This window comes from Lottia gigantea (genome assembly GCF_000327385.1).
Source record: "Lottia gigantea unplaced genomic scaffold LOTGIsca_118, whole genome shotgun sequence".
Taxonomy (NCBI): domain Eukaryota; kingdom Metazoa; phylum Mollusca; class Gastropoda; family Lottiidae; genus Lottia; species Lottia gigantea.
Window position 1 is genome coordinate 347,892 of NW_008707180.1, and position 25,195 is coordinate 373,086.

The 25,195-nt window shown below is 33.8% G+C and overlaps 2 protein-coding genes across 2 annotated transcripts; one reads left to right on the plus strand and one right to left on the minus strand.

The window, feature by feature from the left end:
• Nucleotides 1–5,287: 5,287 nt before the first annotated feature.
• LOTGIDRAFT_137860 (hypothetical protein) lies at nt 5,288–7,917 on the plus strand (the record flags this gene model as incomplete). The annotated part of the gene is made up of 6 exons (XM_009047865.1): nt 5,288–5,368; nt 5,597–5,725; nt 5,998–6,094; nt 6,868–7,029; nt 7,347–7,421; nt 7,799–7,917. The coding sequence occupies 6 exons, from the start codon at nt 5,288–5,290 to the stop codon at nt 7,915–7,917; spliced, it is 663 nt and encodes a 220-aa protein (XP_009046113.1).
• Nucleotides 7,918–10,681: 2,764 nt separating this feature from the next.
• On the minus strand, nt 10,682–24,302 carry LOTGIDRAFT_137874 (hypothetical protein; the record flags this gene model as incomplete). Its single annotated transcript, XM_009047866.1, has 33 exons — nt 10,682–10,792; nt 11,553–11,682; nt 11,998–12,133; nt 12,342–12,498; nt 12,601–12,675; nt 12,910–13,080; nt 13,357–13,446; nt 13,566–13,673; nt 13,915–14,136; nt 14,431–14,625; nt 14,775–14,885; nt 15,019–15,153; nt 15,284–15,349; nt 15,497–15,638; nt 16,504–16,622; nt 17,052–17,228; nt 17,435–17,633; nt 17,889–18,022; nt 18,119–18,195; nt 18,597–18,741; nt 19,346–19,632; nt 19,928–20,117; nt 20,328–20,423; nt 20,630–20,728; nt 20,946–21,023; nt 21,278–21,419; nt 21,662–21,768; nt 21,975–22,103; nt 22,395–22,484; nt 22,753–22,845; nt 23,133–23,279; nt 23,547–23,691; nt 24,172–24,302. Coding segments are annotated over 33 exons (4,434 nt in total), but the record flags the coding sequence as incomplete, so codon positions are not given.
• Nucleotides 24,303–25,195: the final 893 nt, after the last annotated feature.

Below are 25,195 nucleotides of genomic sequence, written 5' to 3' on the forward strand. Positions count from 1 at the left end.
ACCCCACTCTCAAAGATCTCCTCACCTCAGCCACTATCCATAAACCTACTCCACAACCCCAAGCAAGTGGGAAAACTTACAACTACCTTGATACAGATTGTAACATCTACAACTGCACTTATTGCAACATGCTTAAGCTCAAAAAAACGTTTTGTTCCACCACCACTGGGAAAACTTACAACTCCAACAAAACCTGGACCTGCACGAGTAGAAACCTCATTTACCTCCTCACATGCAATTTATGTCACAAACAATATGTTGGCGAGACGAAAAGAATGTTCCGCATTAGGCTGAAAGAACACTTCGCTGATATCACCCACAAGAGGGACACTCCAGTCGCCTCTCACTTCCGCCTACCGAGACACTCGAGTCGAAACCTCGACTATCAAAGCATTAAACAACTCGGGACCAACCCGGACCTCACACAATCCACAGCCAACCGGCGCTCCGTTGAACTTCACTGGATAATTAGACTTAAAAGCTTCCAACCACACGGGATCAATGACAAAATCTAAACTTGGACACCCCCCCTTTTTTCCTTTTGTTTAGTTCATTTTATTTGTTCAAGGTTTAATTCTTATAAACTTTGAATACTTGTTGATTCTTGACAAATTTTTTAGCAATCGATATACCCTGAATATCTTTAAACCATGTAACATGAACATTTTCTAATTTAAGAATTCAAGATTTTTTAAGTTATCAACAGAAGAAGCAACCTAGACCACTAAGTGCTACTAGAAAAGATAAAGAAAGTTTGGAAGAGGTAGGTCACATTTATCTATTCCTAGTAGAATAATATGCTAAAGTTGCCTCTTTCCAAAATATACAATTTTTTGCAGCAATTGGCAGACTGATGAAATCTTCGTTGTGTTTTTGTTTCAGGTTGATAGACATTCTCCTCGCCTTACATCCTCAACTTACTCTTCAGGAGAATCGAATCAACCAGTCATTTCTACCATATCAAGCCTTGTAAATAATTCTGAGACAGGTGATCCTCCGGAACCTGTATATCAGTTTGATGTACCAATTTCTAGAGGCGATACAAATTTAGGAAACACAGAAAAACATCTTCTAACAGAGAAAAACTCTCCAAATTTATTAGAGAAATCCAATTTTCTGTCTGGAAAAACCAACAATATTTCTGCAGAAAAAGCAAGTATTCCAACTGAAAAATTGAGAAACAAAAAAGATCTTTCAAATGAGCGAACGCATGTGCCTGACAAATTAGGTATTCCTGTTGAGAAGCCAAAGGCCCAAGGTGTAGAAAAATTACTGACAGCTGCTGATAGGCTGCATGTTCCTAATGATAAAACAAGTCTGACCTCACACAAATCATCAGATAAACTTTCCATCCCTGATTCAGGTAAAATAGATTTTCTTTATACAAAAACTGGTGAAATATTATGACCTCTCTATATAGGAATTGCTCTTCGTGTTTTCAACCATTAAAGAATGTTTATATATCAGCATATTCTTTTATGATCAAGTCATTGATTTATTTTGAAATTTACAAAAAAAAAGGAATTGCAAATTCAGTGAAAAGATTATGAAAAAGCCACATTCCTTAATTTATATTTTACCATGTTGTGGTTTTTTTTTTTTTAGATGATTCTATAGATGGTCGCTCAGGAGATAGAAGAGCTGCAGTTAAAAGAGCCTTGATGTTTTGGCAGGGTCCGGCTTTCCAGCCACTAGTTCTACCATAGTAAGTTTTTGTAAATTTGTAAATTTACTGCTGTTGGAATAATCCTCACTTTTGTTTTTCGACACAGTGTTTGACAACTAATCAAACACCTAATGGCACTCTGCTTTTGATTAAATGAAGTTACTTCCACTGTTAGTGATATTATTAATTTTAAAAATACAAATTATTTTCTTATTTTCAGTGATGCTTCCGAGCACCATTTATTACCTCCTTGTGAAAGAGTGCCAGTTGTAGTATATGATAATGAACCGAGTTCTATTATAGCCTATGCTTTGAGGTAACATTTTTTATATTTCCAAACTTGTCATCATTGGAATTGCGTATCAAAAATTTGAACCTTTTGACAACATAGGTTGATCTCCATTTTGTCCATTGTCAATAACCTTGTTTGTTTTCTATTTCAGTTCCAGTGATTATAATAACAAACTAAAAGAAATACAGAATAGTTTACGCTTGTCTAAAGAGGTGGATCTGAATGGGTAAATCGTTTTCCACTCAGACAGTTATCTGAAGCCAAAATAAATATAAATGAAATTGTCTAAATATTGCCTTTATTAACTAACCTCAACTTCGGCCATCAGCACCTAATTCAAAGTACCTTAAACAATAGAAATTTTTATTTTCTAGAGAACGTGACTTTTACATTTAAATCTGAAATGTAACGGAAAGCTAATATCCAAGAAATAGAAAATGAAGAAAGTTCTAAAAGGGAATAATTTATGGGCAAATTGGGAGGGGGCAATGTAGGAAGATACCCATAATAATAGACATTAGTTGTATAGAATGTACTTTGTGCATATTAAGTAAGTCTTTTAAAACTCTTTATCTAATAGTGTAATCTTGTAATTTTGTAATCTTTATGTTTTTCAGAACCAGCTCTGAAGGACTAAATACAACTGATTTACAAGGTATAATTTGTCTGCATGCACTATAACCTTTCTAATCCATACTGATTTCATTCTTTTTTTTAAATGTGGTGGGTTTTGGTATTTAATGCTTTTCTTGAATTTAATTTGCACTCATAATTTTGAATAAAACAATGTTGAATATTTTTTATGTTCCTTCAATTACAGACAAAATTATTCCTTTAGATAAAACTAAACAGTTTATGTTATGATTGAGAGAGATAATGTTAGGTATTGAAAGGATCATGTTAGGTATTGAAAGGATCATGTTAGGTATTGAAAGGATCATGTTAGGTATTGAAAGGATCATGTTAGGTAATGAAGGTATTTTGTGTATTACTGATGATAATGATTTTGTTTGAAGGAGTCATGTTAAATATGGATCCATGTTGTCCTAATGAGATCAAAAACATTGTTCATTATGGTTTAAAAGATTATCACAGTAAAAAAAGGAATGATTTTGTCTACATCATTATTCTTTCCTATCATACCTTATTTTTCTATCCCATCACTTGTAGGTAAAAGAACTGCTGGTGGGGTACTATCTTTCTTCCGTGGTGCTAACACTGTACCTAAAGATGTTAATGTACTAGCCCGTCCTGGTGTTTCACTGGATAGCGTTCGATATAATCCACAATTAGACTCGGACAGTGTTGAAGGTACCACCTTAATTCTGGATCAAATTAGATGTAGAACTGTAACATCAGATGCATGTATAAAATCTAGGTAGTTCCTGAATTGACCATCATAGAGTCATATCATTGTCTGTGATTAAAGTTAGGCTTATACGAGAGTCAAAATAATACTTTCATGGCATGATGTTTCCTTTAACCTATTGTTATCTCAATTGATTGCAGATAGTATCCATGCCTTTACCAACCGGTTTATTTTGAAACTGAGATATGACCTACTACATTTCTGGCATTTACAAATCAAACTGCTGTTATACCTCTTTTTGATATTATTTTGCTATTTAAATTTATGATTTTTTCCCTTTTTTTTAACATTAAAATCCACCCTTAACCATTCCCAAATATTAATTTCTAATAAAAATTTTCCTATTATCTGAATAAAGTAAAAAGTTTTTGAATGAATTTTTTCCAATTATTTTTAATGAGAATTGGAATAGCAGCCTCAAAATACTACTGTTAGTCTTAGAATGTCTTTGCATTGATAAAAATTGGTTTCTTTTCAAAAGATTATATCAACACAAAGACATTCTAAGACTAAACTTTTGAGTACTATTTTGAGGTTGCTATTTCAACAAAAAATATCGAAAAGATCAAAAAAACTTTTGATTTGCTCATACTATAGGTAATGTGTATGCCCAGGTTAAGACCATATGCTTACAGATGGCCTTGTTTTATTGATCAATTATAAAATCCATTTGGATATTTGATATATAGAACTGTAAAATAATCTCCCATCCTAATTACATGATTAATTAGTCATAATAATGATATATTGTTTGTGTTGTTTTCATAGGTGATAATGATTCTGACTCATCCTCTACACTGCCTGGAACAAGCAATTCTGAAAACCTGACTAAACCAACTGTGAAACAGTCACTAGGTCCACATATTGAAATGCGTAAGTTGATATAATTTTTCTGAGGCTTTTTAATTTGAAACTTGATGTCAACAGGTGTTGTTCAATAGGAAGTAGAACCATTGGTCCAGACTCCCTTTAATATAGTCAAATAAACTCTGCTGACAAGAAACATCTCATATTGGTTTACTATTTCAGAATTTAGTGATAGTCTAACAAGGTTTTATTGTCGGATATATTTTGCTGAGCAGTTTAGAAAGATACGGAAAGTGATATTCCCTTCAGGGGAAGATATGTTAGTACAAGTTTTCTTTCGTATCAAATTTTTGTGTCTGATTAGCTTCTAAATGCTTTAATTGAATTATGATATCGTTAAAGGGATAGATCTGCCGTTTTGGGGGTTGATTTAAGTATTGTATATATATGCAAATAGTCTTTAGAAGTACTACACAGGCACGAAAATCACATAATTCCTTTGAAAGTACTTAACCATTTCTATATATATCTTTCTACATATCACAGAGCATCGTAAATTGACGAGTCGTCATTTTAACATTCAAACTGGGATAATTCTGGACCCACATGGATTTGAAGGCTCAAATTTCGATGTTCGACACTATTACTGATTTGCTTAGCTGAACTGAACAATTCCAGTTTCTGAGACTAAAGTATGATTTGTCCAAAAAATGGTGCAGCTGTCCCTTTGATATTGTCCCGTATCTAGGGCAAAAGTATGCATCCACCAAACAGAAGTAACTGGCATTATAACAGCTGTCATTGAAAGCTATAGTAGATAGATAGTGGATTGCATTGATTGAAGTTGTCATGTTATTTCAGGTTTATACGCTCTCTCAGTAGATGTAAATTATGGGAAGCTAAGGGAGGTAAATCAGGATCAACATTCTGTAAAACTGATGGTGAGTATTGGTTGAAATCTGTATGCTAGGGAAGGGTGATATTGGGTCAAGTGAATAGAATACAGTGTAGCATAAATTTACTGCATTCTCATATTTTATGAGGGTACATTAAAAAGTTTTAGAATTGTTAGACTTGAGGTTATCATTATTTATGAGCCACCAATTATATGAAAGCTGTCAATATTTCAGATGACAGGTTCATATTAAAACAGATGTCAGGAATGGAGGTTGAATCTTTTGAGAAATTTGGTCCACAATACTTTAATTATATCACTACAACAGCTAACGAAAAGGTTAGAGCATGTATAATATCAATACTAATACATCATATTTCCTTATTTTAATGAAAATATTTTAGAGGTTATTTTATTAAGTTACTGTTCCACTATCCAACCTTTTCAGTGCTTAAATTATTGCCAGTACATTTAAAATGTTTTTGACATATTTTTATTGTGTGATATGTCCTGTATTGTTATGTGGTTAAATACTATCTTATATCAGAATTATTCTATTTATTTCAGAGACCGATAACATTAGCTAAAATAGTGGGAGTGTTTAGAATAGGTTTCAGAAATACTCTTACTAATTCAGCTAATAAACAGGATCTGTTGGTGGTTGAAAATCTCTTTTATAATCGTAAAATATCTCAGGTGAGTGTTTTTTTTGAAAATCTCTTTAATAATCATAAAATATCTCAGGAGAGTATGTTAATTGAAATCTCTTTTATAATCGTAAAATATATCTTACAATTGCTGGCCAAAGCCTAAGTGGAATATCTCAATAGTGTTCCAACTATAAGGGCTAGCCCAGGCAACACTCTTAAAAATGATATATTTATTTGAGCTTTATCAGCTGGTTAGGTATATCTTATGACTGCCAAATATCTCTTACAAAATATCACTTCCAACTCTTGTTTTTGTAGAAATTTGATCTGAAAGGATCCATGAGAAACCGGCTAGTAAATACTTCAGGGAAAAGAGAAGAGGAACTCGTTCTTTTAGATGAAAACCTACTCAAATGTAATTATTCATTTTTATATACCAACATAGAAATGTGGACGTATATTGCCGTCATGTCTGTCTGTACACCCATCCGTTTACATTTTTTGTAAACATTAATAGAGACTACAGTGTTTATCCTATTTGAATGAAACTTGGTATGTATATATGGATATATTGATGAGATCTCTTTCAAGGGCATTATTGCCCTTGATTTTGTAAAAACTAGTCAAATATGACTTGTAAACATGTTACAGTTTTTACCTCATCTTGATGAAACTTAGTGTGCATGTATATATTGTTTAAATCTCTGTCAAGTTCTCATTTGGCTCATTTTGGATAACGGTTTTTGATTTATTGCCCTTGATGTAATAAAAAACCTGTCAAATTTAGCTTATAAACATAATCTTGCTTGAGTTTTTATCCAGTCTGAATGAAATTTGGTACTTGGATCGAAGATGGCTCATTTTGAATGAACGGTTTTGAGTTATTGCCCTTGACTAAGTAAATATACGCCAAATGAGGCTTGTAAAATTGATAGGGGCTACAGTTTTTATCTGATCTTAATGTTCTTAATTTCAAGTTCGAATTTGAACATCAATGTTTTTGAACTACAAATCATTAAAGCTTGAAATGAAGAAAATTGTTGTTGGTGCATATTCTACAGATGTAAAAGTGAAAACTTTGACTCTTTTATAGTATCAATACTTGTCTAATCAGCTTTGTCTATACACTCAACAAACAACACTAGTAAACTCCTTTTATCAATATAATCATAATTGATTTTATTTCAGTGAGTGTTGATTCTCCACTATATATTAGGCCCCATTCTAAAACAGTATTAAAAACAGCTATAACATCTGATTCCCAGTTCCTATCTAATAATCTAGTCATGGATTATTCTTTGATAGTTGGTTTAGATGAGATCAACCAGGAACTAGTAGTTGGTATTATAGGTTAGTAATATTATTATATTGAACTGAACAATTGTGAAAATTTAAAGTACTTGTCTATAAAGCATGAACCTTAATTATGAAATATTTATAAGATATTACCTGAAATGCTAACTCTAAATTTTTATTGTTTTTAATTTCCAAAAGAAATATTTTCCATTGAAAACCAGAAAATCTAATATCCAAAGTATTGGGTTTGGTGATTCCACTAAATTCCCTGATAGGGGAATTATTGGTCACAAGCATTTTGAAGAAAATCATGTTCCAAAAATTGTTTAATTGGTTTTTGATACAGATCAGAGTATTTTCCTAATTTTCAGATTACATCCGAACGTTTACATGGGATAAAAAATTAGAAATGGTATTTAAATCATCAGGTTTGATGGGTGGCCATGGTAAGTTATTGATAGCACATAATCTAATCATTTCTAGTGGGCAATGTTAGTGTAACCATCAATTAGTAATCTTTCTTCATTATTCCAGTGAAGTTAGTTGTACTTGGGTACACGAGCAGCTGCCAGATAGGATTTGCAAAAGTCTAAGTTGGTATTGATGAAAAAAATTGTTTCTCTTGTCTTTCTTGTTGAAAATCCAAGGCCCCCAGAGTTCCAGTCTACTTGAACATCTATATGGTAATCAAGGAGAGGATTCCCTTTTCTTGTCTACTTAACCTGAGAGCTGCAAGCTCAGTGCCTCAGTACTAGCTTTATCAATAAGACTTGCAGGAATATGTCAACTCTGAAGATTTCTAATTGTTTTGTGTATTATACAGGTAAAATGCCTACTGTAGTATCACCTCAGTTATATCGTAGTAGATTCCTGGAAGCTATGGAGAGGTATTTCCTTCATGTACCAGACCAATGGAGTGGGCTAGGAAAAGGTGAAATTTAACATTTATACTGAAACTTATGAGTTGAACTGCGCAGGTAGTCAAAGATGTATTATTATGAGATGATGAATATTAATGATCTTCGTTCAATTGTGACTTTTATTTCATATTTTCAATGTGTATGAATTGGGAATCCCTAATGTTCCCTTCAGTAAATTGATTCAAAAATTTTGTTCCAGATTTTCCAGGTCCAAGTGAGAAAACTACAGCAACCGAAGAGGAGAAAAAATAAAATAATACTTTATGCTTTATAATGATACAATATCTGAATATGCCTATATCTTGGTGCTTACTACTAGTTATATAGATATATTTCATTCTGTTTATCATTTTAATGGCTGAAAATTCTAATGAATTCCTCTATCGCAAAGCTTAATGTGTCATATCAACATGCAATGAATCAAAAATCTCTTATTATTGAGTTAATTACTGACAGTAAAACAATGGTCATGTTTTCTTGAACCACTAGAAGAGCCTGTCCCTGTCAGAATTTGCTATCTTCAAGAAATCTGACCAATCAATGTTCTTAGTACTGTTTGTCTTTGTTTGTTAGAATTCATAATCAATTAAGGCGATTATCCAATCATATAAGGTATAAATTGTGCACTATTTTGGTTGCTTAAAGCCAAGCCAACAGATTTTTTTCTGGTATCATGAGTTTTTATCAAGATCTGAATCTTGGAAATATTCTGAAAATTTTGTAATGGAAAGCAAATGATTATAATCAAGAAATGTTATATCATTTGACAGTACAGAGGTGACTTGAAAGATTTCAGCTTGACCTTAAATGTAGACTTAATGTGCAATATTACCTATTTATGAAAACTATTTCAATCATCCCTCACTAACTTACAGTGAGATTCTTTCATAGAATATTACTGTGATATAAATAGCAGTATTTGTGTGTAAGCCAACAAAGATGCCTATAAATATAAACTAAAGTGGTTTAGTTTTGTTTGTGGGTAGAAGTAATGGTCCATGGTTACTAAGATCATCATTTTGTGATGTGAATGATCTCATGTGTAAAAAATCTCATAGATGATATTAATGTGACTTGTCTCCAATGTTTATTAGAGTAACTATAATAGTATATAATTAACAACTAGTCTACAGTATTCATTTTCATCAGACTATTATTATTTTGTGTATGGTAATGATGATATAGTAAATTTGTTATTGTGTTACTGGCTATATCATGTTTTTGTACATATATTTTTGTTATTTGCTTAGGTTGTTATTGTTATCATGTAAATTGTATATATATTTGTAAAGTTTATATCACAAGGTCTTTCACAAATAAATGATATAAATCTATTGATTTATTAATGTAGAACATAATTTGTATTATGATATAGATAAAAGATTTGATATTGGTAATTGTCACAACATATAATTGAAGACTATTATAGAAAAGCTGTATTGAACCTGTTTTCTATGTAATTGGAAATGCGCCATTTATGGAAAGTGAAACCCAAAGAGTAATATATCAAGAAACAGGCTGCACATGACACGCTTAAAGGGACAACCAGATGACAATAGCATAATGATATGTTATCAACCCCCCACACCCCCTTACACATACTACTGGATTTTTCTCACTTTATTCGATTTATCGTAAGGGTAGGCCTATTTAGCGCTCTGATTTTCACTTAACATTCAGTTTCTTCCATTCCATTAATACTTAGCAATATAAGACTAAAGATTTTATATCCATTCATTCCGTTAATTGTTGAGTGAAATACACTTCAAAATAACTTAGAGGAAATGAGAGGAATAGGTTTGGAAGAACTCTTTCAGGAGGAATGAACTGACTCAGGTTGAGAAGAACTGACCCAAATAACGTGTCCCTCAAAACCATGGCTTGTATTTCCAAATAAAAAACATGCCTCTGTTCAAAGGTAGGCCTAGTTACTGATTTTAAATCTATGCAAAGAAATTGACTGCTAGGTTAGGTGTTTTGAGAACTAATGGCATTATTTTATAGTTTCATAAAATATAGGATTAAAAAGTTTTTCTGAAATATGTTTTAATAGGTCTAAACCAAAAATAGCACTTTATGTAAATATCAGTTGCAAATAGAATAATTTACAATATCATAATGAACAATTTACATCCAATAACAAACAACACAAAAAGTGGGATTGTGACAGGAATATAATATAGTAATTGAATTATAATTTTTACCATTCAGTCTTGCATTGTGTTTATTACGCCAATTGCTCAAACAACCTTTAGTAATGTGTCCCATGTTTGGACTGGTCCCAGATTTGCACAGTAAGCATTGTTTCCTATTTCAGTCTTCAGAATTTACATTGTTGTAATTTATCTTTGCACCCAGCGAAGAAAAATTATAGTACCATTTCAATTTAATCTTTATTACTCGAATTGATAATTGATGTAAAAGAAGTATGTTCTATTCTTGTGACCTTGGCCAGTGCTTCTAACACAAAACAAAACAAAAATCTTTGCATGATTAAAAAAGAAGTACCACTTTGCTATCAAATAGTAACAACACCAAAATACTAATACAGTAGGCTAGCCTTTTAACCATTACCCTGACCAAAACAGATAATAAAGTTATACACACCTGAATTGATATGTTACTATTAAATAAAGTTATAAAAGTAGGTTCAGTAATTACCAATGTTGGTAACCATTGTCTTTACTACTAGATTCAACTTACATGCAATAATAAAATTTGAACCCAACCAGTATAACAATGTAACCTCAAAATAAACTTTAGTACAGAAATCTTTATGCTGGAAATTAGTTTTGGGCGAATCTAGGAGGTGTTTCTCGTGGCTTCTGATAGTCAAATAAACTGGTAGCTTGAACATTACCAACATAATCCAAAGCTTCAACAAATAATTTAACAATCTGGAAAAGAAATAAGAACATTTTCCAAATTACTGCTATGGGAAGAAATATTTACTTATTACTGAAGAAAACTTCAGATACAAGAAATGGATATTGCAGATATGGATGTGATAGTTAATACTATATTGACAGAATAATTTTCACATCTCAGATTTTAGATGTCCAGATTCACAAGTGCAGTGAAAGTAATTGAAACAGGAAAAATCGGAGCCTATAGTAAAATGGCATCTACTTTTCTTAGTACTTCAGGAAGACAGGAAGGATGTAGTCTGCCAGTTATAGTGGCCAAGCCCCATAGCCAGACACGATTTTTCGAAGGGGCGAGTAAAATATCCGGAGGGGCCATGGAGTATGGAGTTTAATGGCAATAATAAAATAACGTAATAATGAACACGTTAGATAATTGGTCGGTTGTCAGATTTTTTCGGGGGTAGAAATGAACATTTCCCCATGAAACTAATATCGGCCCATGAAACCCGAAAACCTTGGTATAATTTAATAGGCAACTACGTCAACTCCTAGAAAGCTAAAGAAATATTGTCTAAAGTCTTTGAATGGCATTTAGCAATTGTGAGTACGATATATAGACACAGCTTTATGGAACAACAATCACTGGTTAAAGTTTTATGCAACGTTTCGACGTGTTTCCCCCGTCGTCCTCAGGCACATGAAAACACGTCGAAACGTTGCATAAAACTTTTATCAGTGATTGTTGTTCCATAAAGCTGTGTCTATAAATATTATCTACATTCAAATTTACCTCGAAGTTAGTAAGTAATGGTGTAGTAGAATCAATAGCTGCTCTACGTATTAAATAATTGTCTTTTGTATGTTTGGTATGTTCATTTGGTAAATTAATAACTAGACTTATTTTTCCTTCTCTTATCAACCTGCAAATATTAACAATCATCAGCAAAATAATCCTGTTTAGGACACCAATAGTCACATTAACCTAGTACAAATACCCACGTAGTTGCCAAACAACAGTTTAAATATTAAGTGATATGTAAATAGTTATGTAATACATAGTATAATAGTGATACGCTGTTAAGTCTATCATAAAACTAAATCCATTAAAATTACACAGAATAAGCAAGTATCTTTCTAAAGTCAACTTTTAAAAGACAAGCTTTCAATCAGTGGACTATACGTTATGGTTTTCAGTATAGACCAATATAGCCTGTGACAATCTGAAATAACCTAACCTTGTGGCTGGTACCAAATCAGGATTAGTATCAACAATATCCCAGCTAACTCCTTCAGTTGGTATGTAGTGTAAATTTAGATAATCAGCCGTCTTTTCTGTTGCATAGATCTGTAAGATAATAGATATGATTATTTCTGATAGACAGTGAACGTCAAATAGTTTTTAGTGTTTTAAAGCTTCTTTTAAAACACGTTGAAAGCAATAGAATCCATTATTTTGCCCAAAAAGAAATGCAACTTTTATCGTGGGCATTTCTACTTGACAAAAACAAAACAATATACGTTCCAGTTTTTCTAACTGACAAAAATTCCAGTAAAAGGAATTTTGGTTTTTACCTTGTACCAATAGTAGAGAGTCGTTTAACAATGGGTAAAAAATTGGGAAGAAATGATTTTTCAACACCAACTAAAACTGAGCCGTTTTCTTTAGGTATCTTAAAACCTGCTGACATCATAGCTTTTAAAAATGCTGTGTATTTCGTTCGACCAAAACATGCCACCTAAAATAAATTAAATCGACATTTCATGAAAATTTGTCGAACGGACATCGGCTACACCATCGCAATCAGGAACCATTTCTTTAACTAGAAATATAATTATACCTCTCCAGTAGAAGCCATTTCACATTTTAACAGAGGATCAGCATCTCTCAGTCTTGGCCATGAAAACATTGGTGCCTGAAATAAAAATATTTTTTTTTTATGTGAGAGTAAGATACCTAGCATCGTAAGTGTCACAGGGGAATCCGTTTGAACTGATTATGTAATGTAGACGGCCTCAATGTGCCCTGTGGAGGTATTGTCAATTAGGTCGTCTCAGGCTCTGTGTGGTGGTGAATGGCTCATAGATACTGAAAGTATAATATACTCACAAGTTCCAAATCATATCTACCCATATTAATGAATAGCTACCTTAATTCCGACATAAGATGTAGGGTTGTGGGGTGTATTCAGAGTTGGTAATGTAGATAAATCCAATGGCTCATTTAACATGACTTTAGTAGCAGTATCTATAAAATCTGTTCCAATAGTTTTAGAAACAAAGGGGCAAGATCTAGATGCCCGTAGGTTCAATTCAATTATCTGAAAAGCACAAATACTGACAATTAAAAACAAATTCATAATTGGTTGACTTGTAGAATGATGTACTAATATCTATTTGAAATTAATTTGACCAGTTTGTTCAACTTGTAGAATGCCAAATGATCTGACATGTCGTTTTATCGCGGACGTGTCATATTCCAGGTCAATTGTTTTAGAACCAGAGTCTGTCTCATTGCAACCATTTAGCAACAATGCTATGTGTACGTTGTAGAAGAATGCTTTTTGGATTAATTGATAAGAAAAAGATATGCTTACTTTTACATCACTGTCCTTTACCAAAAACTGCATATTAAATGGTCCACTTATCTCAAACCTCTGAGCAATTTTACGAGTTATTTCACGAATCTGAAATATACAAAAATATCAATTACTCTCAAAATTTTTTTTAAAAAAAAGTCGACATCAATTTATTCTTAAGCACAACTTTAGATATAGTGGAGCTTCATGATGAAAAGACTACTTACTGAAGCTAGAGCTGGAGCTGTAATAGTTTGTGTTGGTAACATTAAAGTAGCATCACCACTATGTACACCAGCATTTTCTACATGTTCACAGATAGCATGGGAAACAACCTACAATATTCATAAAACATATGCGAATTATGCAATAATCATCTCCACGCCTTGGTTGTACAACGATCAAAATGCTGTTTTCGAATACGAGAGAAAAGTTTTTAACGATTCCTAATTTTAAAGATGTGCCTCCTAATAATAATAAAGCCCGGAAACAGTTTAACAATTACTTGAAAATAGGTACTTGATAATAACGTTTCAAAGTATTCATATCGATTCAGTTTGTATTCTAAAGACTTACATTTCCATCTTTAGCTACGGCATCCATCTCCACTTCTCTTGTCCCAACATAGAATTTGGTTATTACGACAGGGTATTCTTTAGAAATCTGGGCTGCTTCAAGTAAATATTTCTCTAGTTCGCCAGGAGAGTAAGCAACATTCATAGCTGATCCACTGAGGATATAGGAGGGCCTTAACAAACATGGGTAACCTACTGTCGCAGCAAAATCTAAAGCATCATCCTGAAATTGAAATCCTCAACCAATGAAGAAAAAAAATCACCATATATATTCTCTGAATACTACTTCTATGAAATATAACAACTTGGGTACTTGAGGATTCTCTCAAATAGATGTTCTTTGTTGCGATTTCAATCCACGGCGACGACTTCCTTAAAGTTATGAAGTTTAAGTAACAAATCAGGCTGTATGTATCATTATGACTTAGCTACTGCCACACCTATTTCGATGGTGGAGTTTTATAATAACATTTGACCCGAAACCATCTAAGGATCGTGAAATCAGAAAATCTCTTACCAAAGTACTCAATGATCTCCATTCAGGTTGGTTAATATGAAGAGAGTCACATATTCCAGAAAATATGCCTCGGTTTTCAGCACTATCTATCATTAAAGGACTTGTACCCAATACTTTAACTCCATTCTTCCATAATGGTAGAGCTAGATTGTTTGGTATCTGACCGCCTACTGAGACAATCACTCCACTGCATTGCTGTAATAGTAACAAGAAAAAAGATTGCACAATGCATTATGTTTCTATGTATGGTAACCTATGCTGCAACACACACTCTATTACCTGATGATAGAACAACTCTGTGGAGAACACAACCCAGGAAAAAAAAAGAAATTGATACCACACACCTCAGTTTGGTAAATATCCAAAACTCTTTCAAGAGACAATTCTTCAAAATACAATCGATCACATTCATCAAAGTCGGTACTGACTGTCTCGGGATTGTGATTTACCACAACCTGAAAAGATAAAAATTTCGTCTGTAACAGAAAGTTGTAACGGAGCAATTGACATGCAAGTATCTTAAGATAATTTCTCTTTTTTGAAAAACAATAAGTTAAAAGGTGTGCTTGCAAGATGTGTTTTACTTACAGTTTTCTTGTCCATAGTTCTGAGAGCTCTGATACACGAAACAGCACACCAATCAAATTCTACACTACTACCAATATGATAAGGTCCACAACCCATCACCATCGTACCATGATCAGTAAAATCTAAATCATGTTCCTATAATTCAAAATTTAATATTAGACTTACTACTAGTAAGAGGCGCAATCAAAATCTGTAAACAATATTTGAGAAGCATCAACTGTTTTATTACAGCTAATAAATACAGGATTGTAAGAAATAAACCTACCATTCCATTATAAGAACAATACAGATAGTTAGTTTTCGCTGGATATTCTGCAGCCATTGTATCAATCTGAAAGGAAAGGAAAAGGATCAATGGAATATTATTTTCACAAAGTAATATCACTCAAATGTAATAACAATCAGCTTCTATCATTTATATATATTGATGGGAATGAGATGGGAAAATGACGACTCCGTTTATTAGTAACTTACTAACCTGTTTGACCCATGGCATGATAGATTTATCCAGTCTCAGCTTTCTGATCTCAGCTTCACTACATTTGAGAGCTTGTCCAATCTGCTTATCACTAAAACCAGCCTTCTTAGCTAACACCAATAGTTCTTCATCTAAATTGTATCTAGAGAAAAAAAAATGTTATTTTCCTATTTTCTATTGCAAAATATAGCTTGCCAGGCAAGGTAACATACGCCCACAGATAGCTTTGATTGTAAGTATTATGAAATTCAATATATTTACCATCTTCATAATGACATGGACACACAAAATCAAAAGAATCTGTAAAAAATTGTAGCCTGTAGAGTGAGCACGAGTTGCACAATATAGCTAATAGAGTAAAACATCAAGTCAGACACGATATTTCGGTGAAAAATTATCCGATCATCACGAAAATCAATAGGGATCATCTTCATAATGACATTGACACACAAAATAAAAATCAAAAGAATCTGTAAAAAATTGTAGCCTGTAGAGTGAGCACGAGTTGCACAATATAGCTAATAGAGAAAAACGTCAAGTCAGACACGATATTTCGGTGAAAAATTATCCGATCATCATGAAAATCGATAGATCATCATGAAAATCAATAGGGATCATCTTCATAACAACATTGACATACAAAATAAAAATCAAAAGAATCCATAAAGAACTGTAGCCTGTAGAGTGAGCACGAGCCAAATGTGAAAGGACGGACGGACGGACCGACGGGGTGATTACAATATATTGAGAGCTATAAAGAAATGGTGTCACCAGCACAACTGAAACGTTCTCATGCCGCTATACTCTGCAATCGAATTCGCACCTTCGGTCCGACCCCCTTTGAATAAATCCTTCGTACGCCACTGGTCCCCCCGCATTGAAAAAGCGATCTGCGCCCCTGTATCCAGGCCAAAATATTTAAATCTTTATTTAAATCGCCTGGTTGTAACCTTAAAAGAGTTGAACATGAATAGCATCACCTTCGTTTCTAGAGGAATTTGACTTACTTGGTAAAGATAGATAAATCATTTTCAATGTTAATAATTCTAAACAGTTTATGTAAAAACCATTTATCTATGTTAGTTAGTTTATGTATATCGTTGACACTGTAACCAGATTTAAATGCCTGAAACAGTATGTATGAATATCCAGATAACTGCTGTCAAAGAAAGAATTTAATTTTTTTAGTTCTTGGTTCACCTGGTAAGATGGAAGATCCTTTTTCTATACACAGGTGGTCAACGTGTCACCAGCCAACCTCCCGAGACTAAGAGTACAATAGGGGGAAGACTGATTCAATGGGGAGAGGGCAACTGTCAACTGTTGGTGTGACATATTTTGAGACAAAAATGTATAAAAATCATAGTTTTAAATTTGTTGACAATAAAGTGGTGGTACAATTGGGAATGCAAACCATTTTTCTAGGGGTCGCCGCCACTGCGTGTAAAGGATAGTTACAATTCAATTTTGGTTTAAAAAATTTGGATTGGGATACATCGTCAGAAGTACTTGCGAATTAAGATCAGCGTCGAACAATAGAAATAGCTTAGCATACCTTAGCAAGAGTGTGGATTCTGGTATTATTTGGTGTTGTCAGATTATGATCAATATTAAAATCAGATGGATACTGTTTACCTGCCGGTAATTCAGCCTTGAATCCATCAACAGTGGGATGTGTCATTCTTAAAGCTTTCTGGAGACTTTCTTCAAAGGTTCGTCCGATAGCCATCACCTAAAAGGAAAGAGAGCTAGAGTCTATTGATGCTGCTTGTAAGCTGTTATAAAAACACACTTATACGTTTTTTCAAAGGGCCGCAAATCATGCACACAATGTTGGAATAATTGTCCCACCTACAACCAGGGGTAGTGTTGTGAACACACAAACGAGTGACTACTTATTGTGTGATTGTTTGGCAGAGGAATATTTGAGATCCATACCTCTCCAACACTTTTCATAGCACTACCTATTTCTTTAGACATGAGAGTAAACCTGTCCATATCCCATCTGGGTATCTTGGTTACAATATAATCTAAACTAGGTTCAAAACAGGCTGTTGTCATCATTGTTGTTTGATTCTGTAAGGATGGTAAATCTATTCCCAAAGCTAGTTTAGCTGCGATGAAAGCTAGGGGATATCTGAAACAATTACACCATGTATAGTGGCATCAGTGTTTTGAAGTGATTTAATACAACTCCTTTGGTGGTAGTACTGAAATTAATTTTCCTATGGGAAACAGATTGCCTTTGATAATATATTAATTATTTCAAGAAATGGAACTGAATGTGATAAAAAGAAAATGCAAAAGCAAACAATATTAAACTATTCAAATATTTGTAACTGTTACAATCGACGTGTACTTATATCGTCAACTGACTAGGCTCCATACTTACCCCGTTGCTTTAGAAGCTAAAGCGGAACTCCTTGATAAGCGAGCATTGATTTCTATGATACAATAATCTAATGATTCAGGGTGTAAAGCATACTGTATATTACATTCACCAACTATACCAAAATGTCTGACAACCTGGAAGAAGTAACAATGCGAGAAATAATCAAGGCATGTACTAACTAACAAGTTTGGATATTTTTGAATGAAAATATAAGGAACAAAGATCCTCACCTTTATAGCTGTCTCTCTTAGCTTGTGATATTCTTCATTGGATAAAGTTTGACTTGGTGCAACCACAATAGAATCACCTGCAATAGATCTTACGACGCTCAAAGCAATATGTTTTAAAGGGTGATAAATTAACGAGGTATTAAATTTACAGTTGAAGCATAGTACTATCATTGACAATAAGGAGACATTTAATTTGTTTCCATTTACATTTCAAAAAATAATTTAAATGTTCAAAAATTCAGATTGAACGACTTTAATATAAAACAGCTAGTTACAGAACGGAAAGATCACTCTCTCGGCACACCTTATGTTAATACACTGAACTCGAAAGCTCTTTTACATATCCCACACAGCCACTAACGAAGATTGTGTATTTAATGTTTTGATCGTGGTGAAAGAAGACGTTTTAATAAAACACTTCATGGGGAATAGGACTTGAAGCTTGACACAGAAGCTAACAGATGATTATGACAATTACCTGTATGTACTCCAAGCGGATCAAGATTTTCCATATTACAAACAGTAACGCAATTATCAAAGGCGTCTCTAACTACTTCATATTCCACTTCCTTCCAGCCTAACAATGACTGCTCGATCAACACTTGGTTAGTTATCGCAAATGCCTGGAACATACATGAACACCTACGTGAAACAGTCAAAATAGGATGTAGGAGTTTCTCACAGGCAAGACTAAGTGCAAATGTTAATATTCTGCAAATTGCACCGTATTTGAGCCAACAGAGACAGTGTTTAAATTCGTCTACTTCTCGTAAACTGAATTTTTAGTAATGGTATGGCGATAAACTTGCAAGGTTCGAAAGCAACCAAAAAATGAAATGAAATGAATGGAGTTTTACGTCCTACTTTTCTGTGCCATGTGGGCTAATGAAGACGGGCAACGCCATGCAGGGTGCAATGAGGGAAATTTTGCCAGGACAGCGGCATAAGCCTGCTCTTTTTCGATTTCCAACTGTCGAGGTATCTTAACGTGCACAGCCTGTAGCACACGGGGCCTCGGTTTCTTGTCTCATCCGAACGACTAGACGCTTTTTCCATGTCAGCCCCTCTTACCTACATCACTGACAGGGGGAAATCGGGTTGAAAAATCCGAAAGTATTATCTCGACCCATGCTGGGATTGAACCCTGGACCTTCAGGTTAGTGAGCATGCGTCTAACTCACTGAGCCACCGCGGCTCCCCGAAAGCAACCAAAGACAAAACACTTACATTTGTCGCTATCCGAGTAAGTTCTTCTTTGTTTTTAGCTACTCCAGATCCAAGTCCACCTAAAGCATATGCTGCTCTTATCATAACCGGATACCCAATTTTTTCAGCTGCTTTTATTGCATCTTGTAAACTCTCTACAGCCATACTTGGTGCCAATTTCTCATCTATCTCTTTCAGTTTATCGGCAAAGATTTGTCTGTCCTCTGTCGCTTCAATACTGTCAATTTGTGTACCTAAAACTTTTACCCCGTGTTTCTGGAAGACGCCTTGTCTGTGAAGCTCAACTCCTGCAAAATCAAGGGATTTTCCGATTGTACAACAATTTATAAAACCTGAATTAGTCTGGGAAAACACATTGTTCTAATTGCTATATTAAGTCATGCCTTGGTATCTTACCGTAGTATCCAATACATGCAGAAAATCGATTTATAGCTATATGCACAAGATAATTTCTGTCGATAATATCCTTTCTCAACTACGAGACTGAACACATCTAAACAGCAAAAACAAAAGTTCAGTTTCATCAGATCAAAGCCCTGTCAAGCTGCAGGTTTATGAAATGATACAAAATAATTGACTTACCACAATTTAGAGCCGTCTGTCCTCCCATAGACAACAGGATACCATCAGGCTTTTCTCGCTTGATGACTTCAGTTATAAACTCGGGAGTTATGGGAAGAAAGTAAACAGTATTCGCTTGTTTCTCTCCCTCTGCATTGGTCTGAACTGACGCTATGTTTGGATTCATTAATACTGCTTGAATGTCTTCTTCCTGGATGTACGCAACAGCATACAGATATTTTTTAAATGAACTTTACTCGTCATCTATGACATCTAATAACTTGAGCATGTGTTTATTCTTTAAAAATGCTTTGTTATAATAAAATTTGCCTGCTGTAATGTGAAATCCATATAGATAAGAGTATCGCAGAGTGGCATATGATCTATGTGACAAGAATTAGATAGTATAAGTGGTACCTACTCGTAATGCTTTAATAGCTTGTGAACCACTGTAATCGAACTCTCCAGCCTGTCCGATAGATAGTCCACCACTGCCTAATACCAACACTTTCTCTACCTACAAACAGAAACAAATGCTATTATTTTGTCCATCTGTAACTCAAGTCTGCGAGAGTTTATCTAAATCCATCTAAAAGACCTCGACAATGGTGCAAATAAGAGATCATATATTCGCCTCTGAAATCAACTTAACAGGCAGTGTTCTTGTTTTAGAAAAGTACACTCTAATCATAAAAACTACTAAGGTAATAAAGGCACAATAACCTTCAGACAGTTGGATCTCTGTTCTTTTTTCCTAGGCATGACATGGATGACATTCTTTTTCTTAGTTGTGATCAAGTCCAGAAAATAGTCGAATAAAAACTGAAAGTATAATATCACAGTTCGTTATGATTTATCAAAACAAGCCACGACTAAGAACCCAGACTAGCCTCTACGAGGTTTCGGTCGACGCCTGATAGTTGTATCAAATTGTTCCATTTAGAAGCTTATCCTTATAACTCATTGTCATATCTGATAGGAGATCCAGTCGAATATTGTTTAAAGGAACATTTCTTTAAATCCATGTTAGAAGACTAACCTGTGTGTCAGTAGGTCCACCAAATGCTTCCGGATGAAACTGGGCAGTAAAAATAGGCTTGGATTTATGCATAATTCCCTAAAATATGAAACCAGTTTGAACAACGTTTCGTGGAATGAAAAGAGTACGTCTGCTCTTAATTTGAATAATGAAAACGGACAACACTATGATGTAATAAGAGAAATTTCAACACAATTTCATTACAAAGAACTGATCTGGAACTCAGATTTGGACTTACAGTAACCACAATAAGACAGCGGCAATTCCCTAACAGCTTGTCCAATACACGTTAAGTGTATCATCTAATATGATATCTGAAATATAATCATTACCTCGTTTGACCTGTCATTGGCATTGACAAATAAAACTTCCCAGTCATTCGATAATGTTTCAGTGTCAATGGCAAAACCATGATTTTGTGAAGTAATAAACGCCTGATTTGTTTTTACATTTAAAACCGGTTGATTATGTCCCCTAAATTAGAAATTAAAAATATGTTGTCAAAACATAACACACTAAATTAACTAAAACTGAAAATTAAACAACCAGGTTGAAAATCAGTGTAGAAATATTACCAAAACGACTAAGCTTTTTATTGGAGTTTCTTTGTCCCAAAGCAATAATAAATTAACCTTGATCAAGTTCGGAATCAATACATTATGTCAGTCAGGATGTATGAAGGACAAGTTGAAACACAATAGTTTTTATTTATTCACCTGTTACCAAGTGGAAGTTTATAAGATTTAGCTCCTGCAGCAAGACCAGTTAGTTGATTTCCCATACAAATTCCAAATATTGGTTCCTCACGATCACTTTCTATCACCTATAGTACCAGAAAATAACCATAATAAATGTTATGAACCCTTTATATTTCAAAACCAAACTAGGAACATATATCTCATCGTTAACAAATACTTACTGTTTTTTTTTAGGTATTTTTTATCTTTTTCCTCAGAATTGTCAATAAAGATTGGTAAAGTAGTAAAACTAATTAAATATGAATATGGACAGAACTGCCCACAGACTTACTACTTTGACGTGTTGAATAGCTTCTGTTGCTAATTCTGGGTTGCCAGGACCATTGGAAATAAATAATCCATCGTAACTTTCTGTGGTAAAATCGTAATTCCATGGTACTAATTTCACTTCTGCGCCTCTCTTTAAAAAGTCACAAAAGAGAGCATGAAAAGAGAGAAGGAAAACGTTATGATTACTTTATGGATTTCAAGCTGAACAGATTATCCTCTGCATGTATGTACATTTAGCATGACAACTACAGTACTACAGCGTACTATCCCCCTGTTCGCAAGATGTATGTGCCTTACAGATTATTAATAAATCTGGCAGTCAAGGAAAATGTCACCTCTCACAAAATTTTTAAGTATTTAAAAAAAGAAGAAAAAAAAACGACTATCGATTAGGAAATCAAAACAAGGAACATCAACTTACCATTATCAGAGAACGTAACATGTTGTGTTTGATACCACAATCTAAAGCTATGATTTTTATAGGGTTTCCTTTACCAAAATATTGGATCTCCTGTAACAAAAATGATAGGCAACCAATTAAAAAATAGTGGATGTTCTAAAAAAAAACCCTGTAATAACAGTGTTTCTAAGCATAAAGAAGCTCTTTTTTTTCTTAGCTTGTCCTTAATTCTAATAATTGGAACCTTACCTATATTTTAAAATCAGCTGGCAATATTAAGACTTGGTGTCCTGAACACTAAGACATGTCGACATGTGAACGGATAAACTATTTTGTAGAGCATAACGATCTATTATTATTAACACGGGACATACAATACCTTAGTAGAAACCTCTTCTATCAGATTTCTAATATTGGGATCATCAAATGGTATAGGTTGATCATCATACTCAATTTTACCCAAAACTGTCCCCTGATAATACATAATAGATAACATATTTGATCAAATTGGGAGAAAAAGAAATGGAACTGCACCCTTTCTTTCATGCATTTCCGGGTCTGTGTTGGAGTTTCTATGTGTATTTATTTACTAGCTGGATTTTATATGCTGCTCCTTACGTGTGGGTTCCTCTATCCAGGCGTATAGCTAATCTTAATTGTGCTTTTCAGTTGATAAATGGTTTTGTCGTTATCATATCACAATGGCTTTCTTTCATTTACAGTCAAGTTGTAATTTTTGAAATTCCGACTTAAATATACCTTGTCTCTAACCATCTTGGTGATCATTCTGGTATCAATACCAAACAGAGCTGGGACACCATCATTCATCAACCACTGTGATAGAGACTGGACAGAGTTCCAGTGACTATGCTCCGTTGTATAGTCTTGAACTATAAGACCAGATACCTGAAGCATACAAATCCCTACAATTATCAATCGTTTCACCTTCTGAACAATTATTTACCAAGGGATATCTCTTTATATCAGGTGTGTCACCATCAATGACCATCAATTGAGTGATTTTGCGTTTCTTATTACAGTTTATCTGATTTTATACTTTTGGAACACGGCGCTCAGATGTAGGTTTCTAATTGCTCTTATTTCTGCTGTAATCACGCATGTAATCTGGAATAGAACAGTTAGTGAGTGCGTGTCTTTGTTCTGGTATCCTACCTGAATTTTATCTGACTCCACATAACTTCTGAGCCCAAACTCGTCTACTTTATTGGTATCTGGAACTCCATAGTTACCAATGATTGGATAGGTCAAAGTCAAAATTTGACCTCTGTAACTAGGGTCCGTCAGAGCCTCTGGGTACCTGTAAATATAGTTACATATTAAATCTGTATTCTGTGCTGTTTAAAGTGATACTACGTCTTAGAATGAACATAAAATATTCATCAGTTAGCTTACCTGGTGTCATTAAATAACAACAGAATTCCTATAAAATCTGGAAAATTGGAAAATTCATAAAAATTAATTAATATTGAAAAACGCTTAATCTTGATATTTATGGATAATTACTAAGTTTTGTTGGATTTATCGGATTATATAAGGATCCTGTTATGTTATTTATGACACCAGATATATCTACTGGCTCTTATTCGCCAAGTTTAAAATTCTTAAGACGTAGTATCACTTTAACAATTCAGATAAGTATATATGTACCGGAGTAAATTTCCAAATCAAATTATATCGGGTTTTCGGAAACTATTCTTGTGTATACAGGCATCCTTGACATTTAATATACACTATGTTTGAAATTTTCAGACAGAAGATACAAAAGAAAAATAATCACCCAACAAGTCCTGTGTTAAAAACAACTTCACCTGCAGATGAGACCTCTTTACCAAATGAATAACCTTCAAAATGATGCCCATCTTCCAAAACTAGATGCGCTTTTCTTGGCTGCAAAGTGTAGATATTTACGTATTATTTCTTTGCTTTTTTTTAGATTTTCTCACGTTTTTAAGCGAACAGATAGATATTGCAGTCTCTTTGATTCTGATTTCAGTTGATAATCACAAATTAACTGAGAACGTGGGCGATCACTTTTCAGCTAGTGTCAGAATAGTTATCTATCTTTCAAGGGATCATTTCCAAGTGTCATTCTATTACTATGAAAGCCTTTTGGATTCATAATTTGAAAAGTTTGAGATCACCGAAGTCCACCTAGAAATCAGTTTCAAGTCGCTTTGAATGGAACAGTTTGAAGATAATATGTGTCTGAAACTGGAGCAAAACGTTATCCTAATGTGTCTGTGGCTTCACAGATGTTCCATGAGTTGGAAGGTTTCGCCCAATTTTGTGTGTTGTGAAACGAATTGTAAAGTTACCTTTCTCAACTTTGAATGTCTGTCACAAACTGTGGAATATCTACAATTCGAAATGTTCCCAAGCGTTGCTAAACAACCAGATTTCTTCAATAGTGGCAAAAGTCTCAAAATAGTCATTTTTAGTTATATAATTAAATACACGTAAATCTGGAATAATTAAAATGGTGAAATAAAAGCATAACTTGTCTGAGTTTATACAAATATTTTGAATAACAACAAAGTCATCAACCAACAAAGTTAGATCAACATTGACGAACATAGGAGTACCTGCAGCTTTTAGGTAAGGGTGGACTGGCCACAAACGAAAACTGGCTTTCAGTTCCGAAATTAGCTAGCAGATGATGACTGATTGCAACAATGGTCTTATTGACTGATAAAATCGTCTAAAAGTTTGTTTTTTCAGTTCATAGACACGAATTTTTCGTGAAACAGATACTGGAGGTGATAATAAACCAATACCGTTATTAAAATCCTTGTGTACGATAA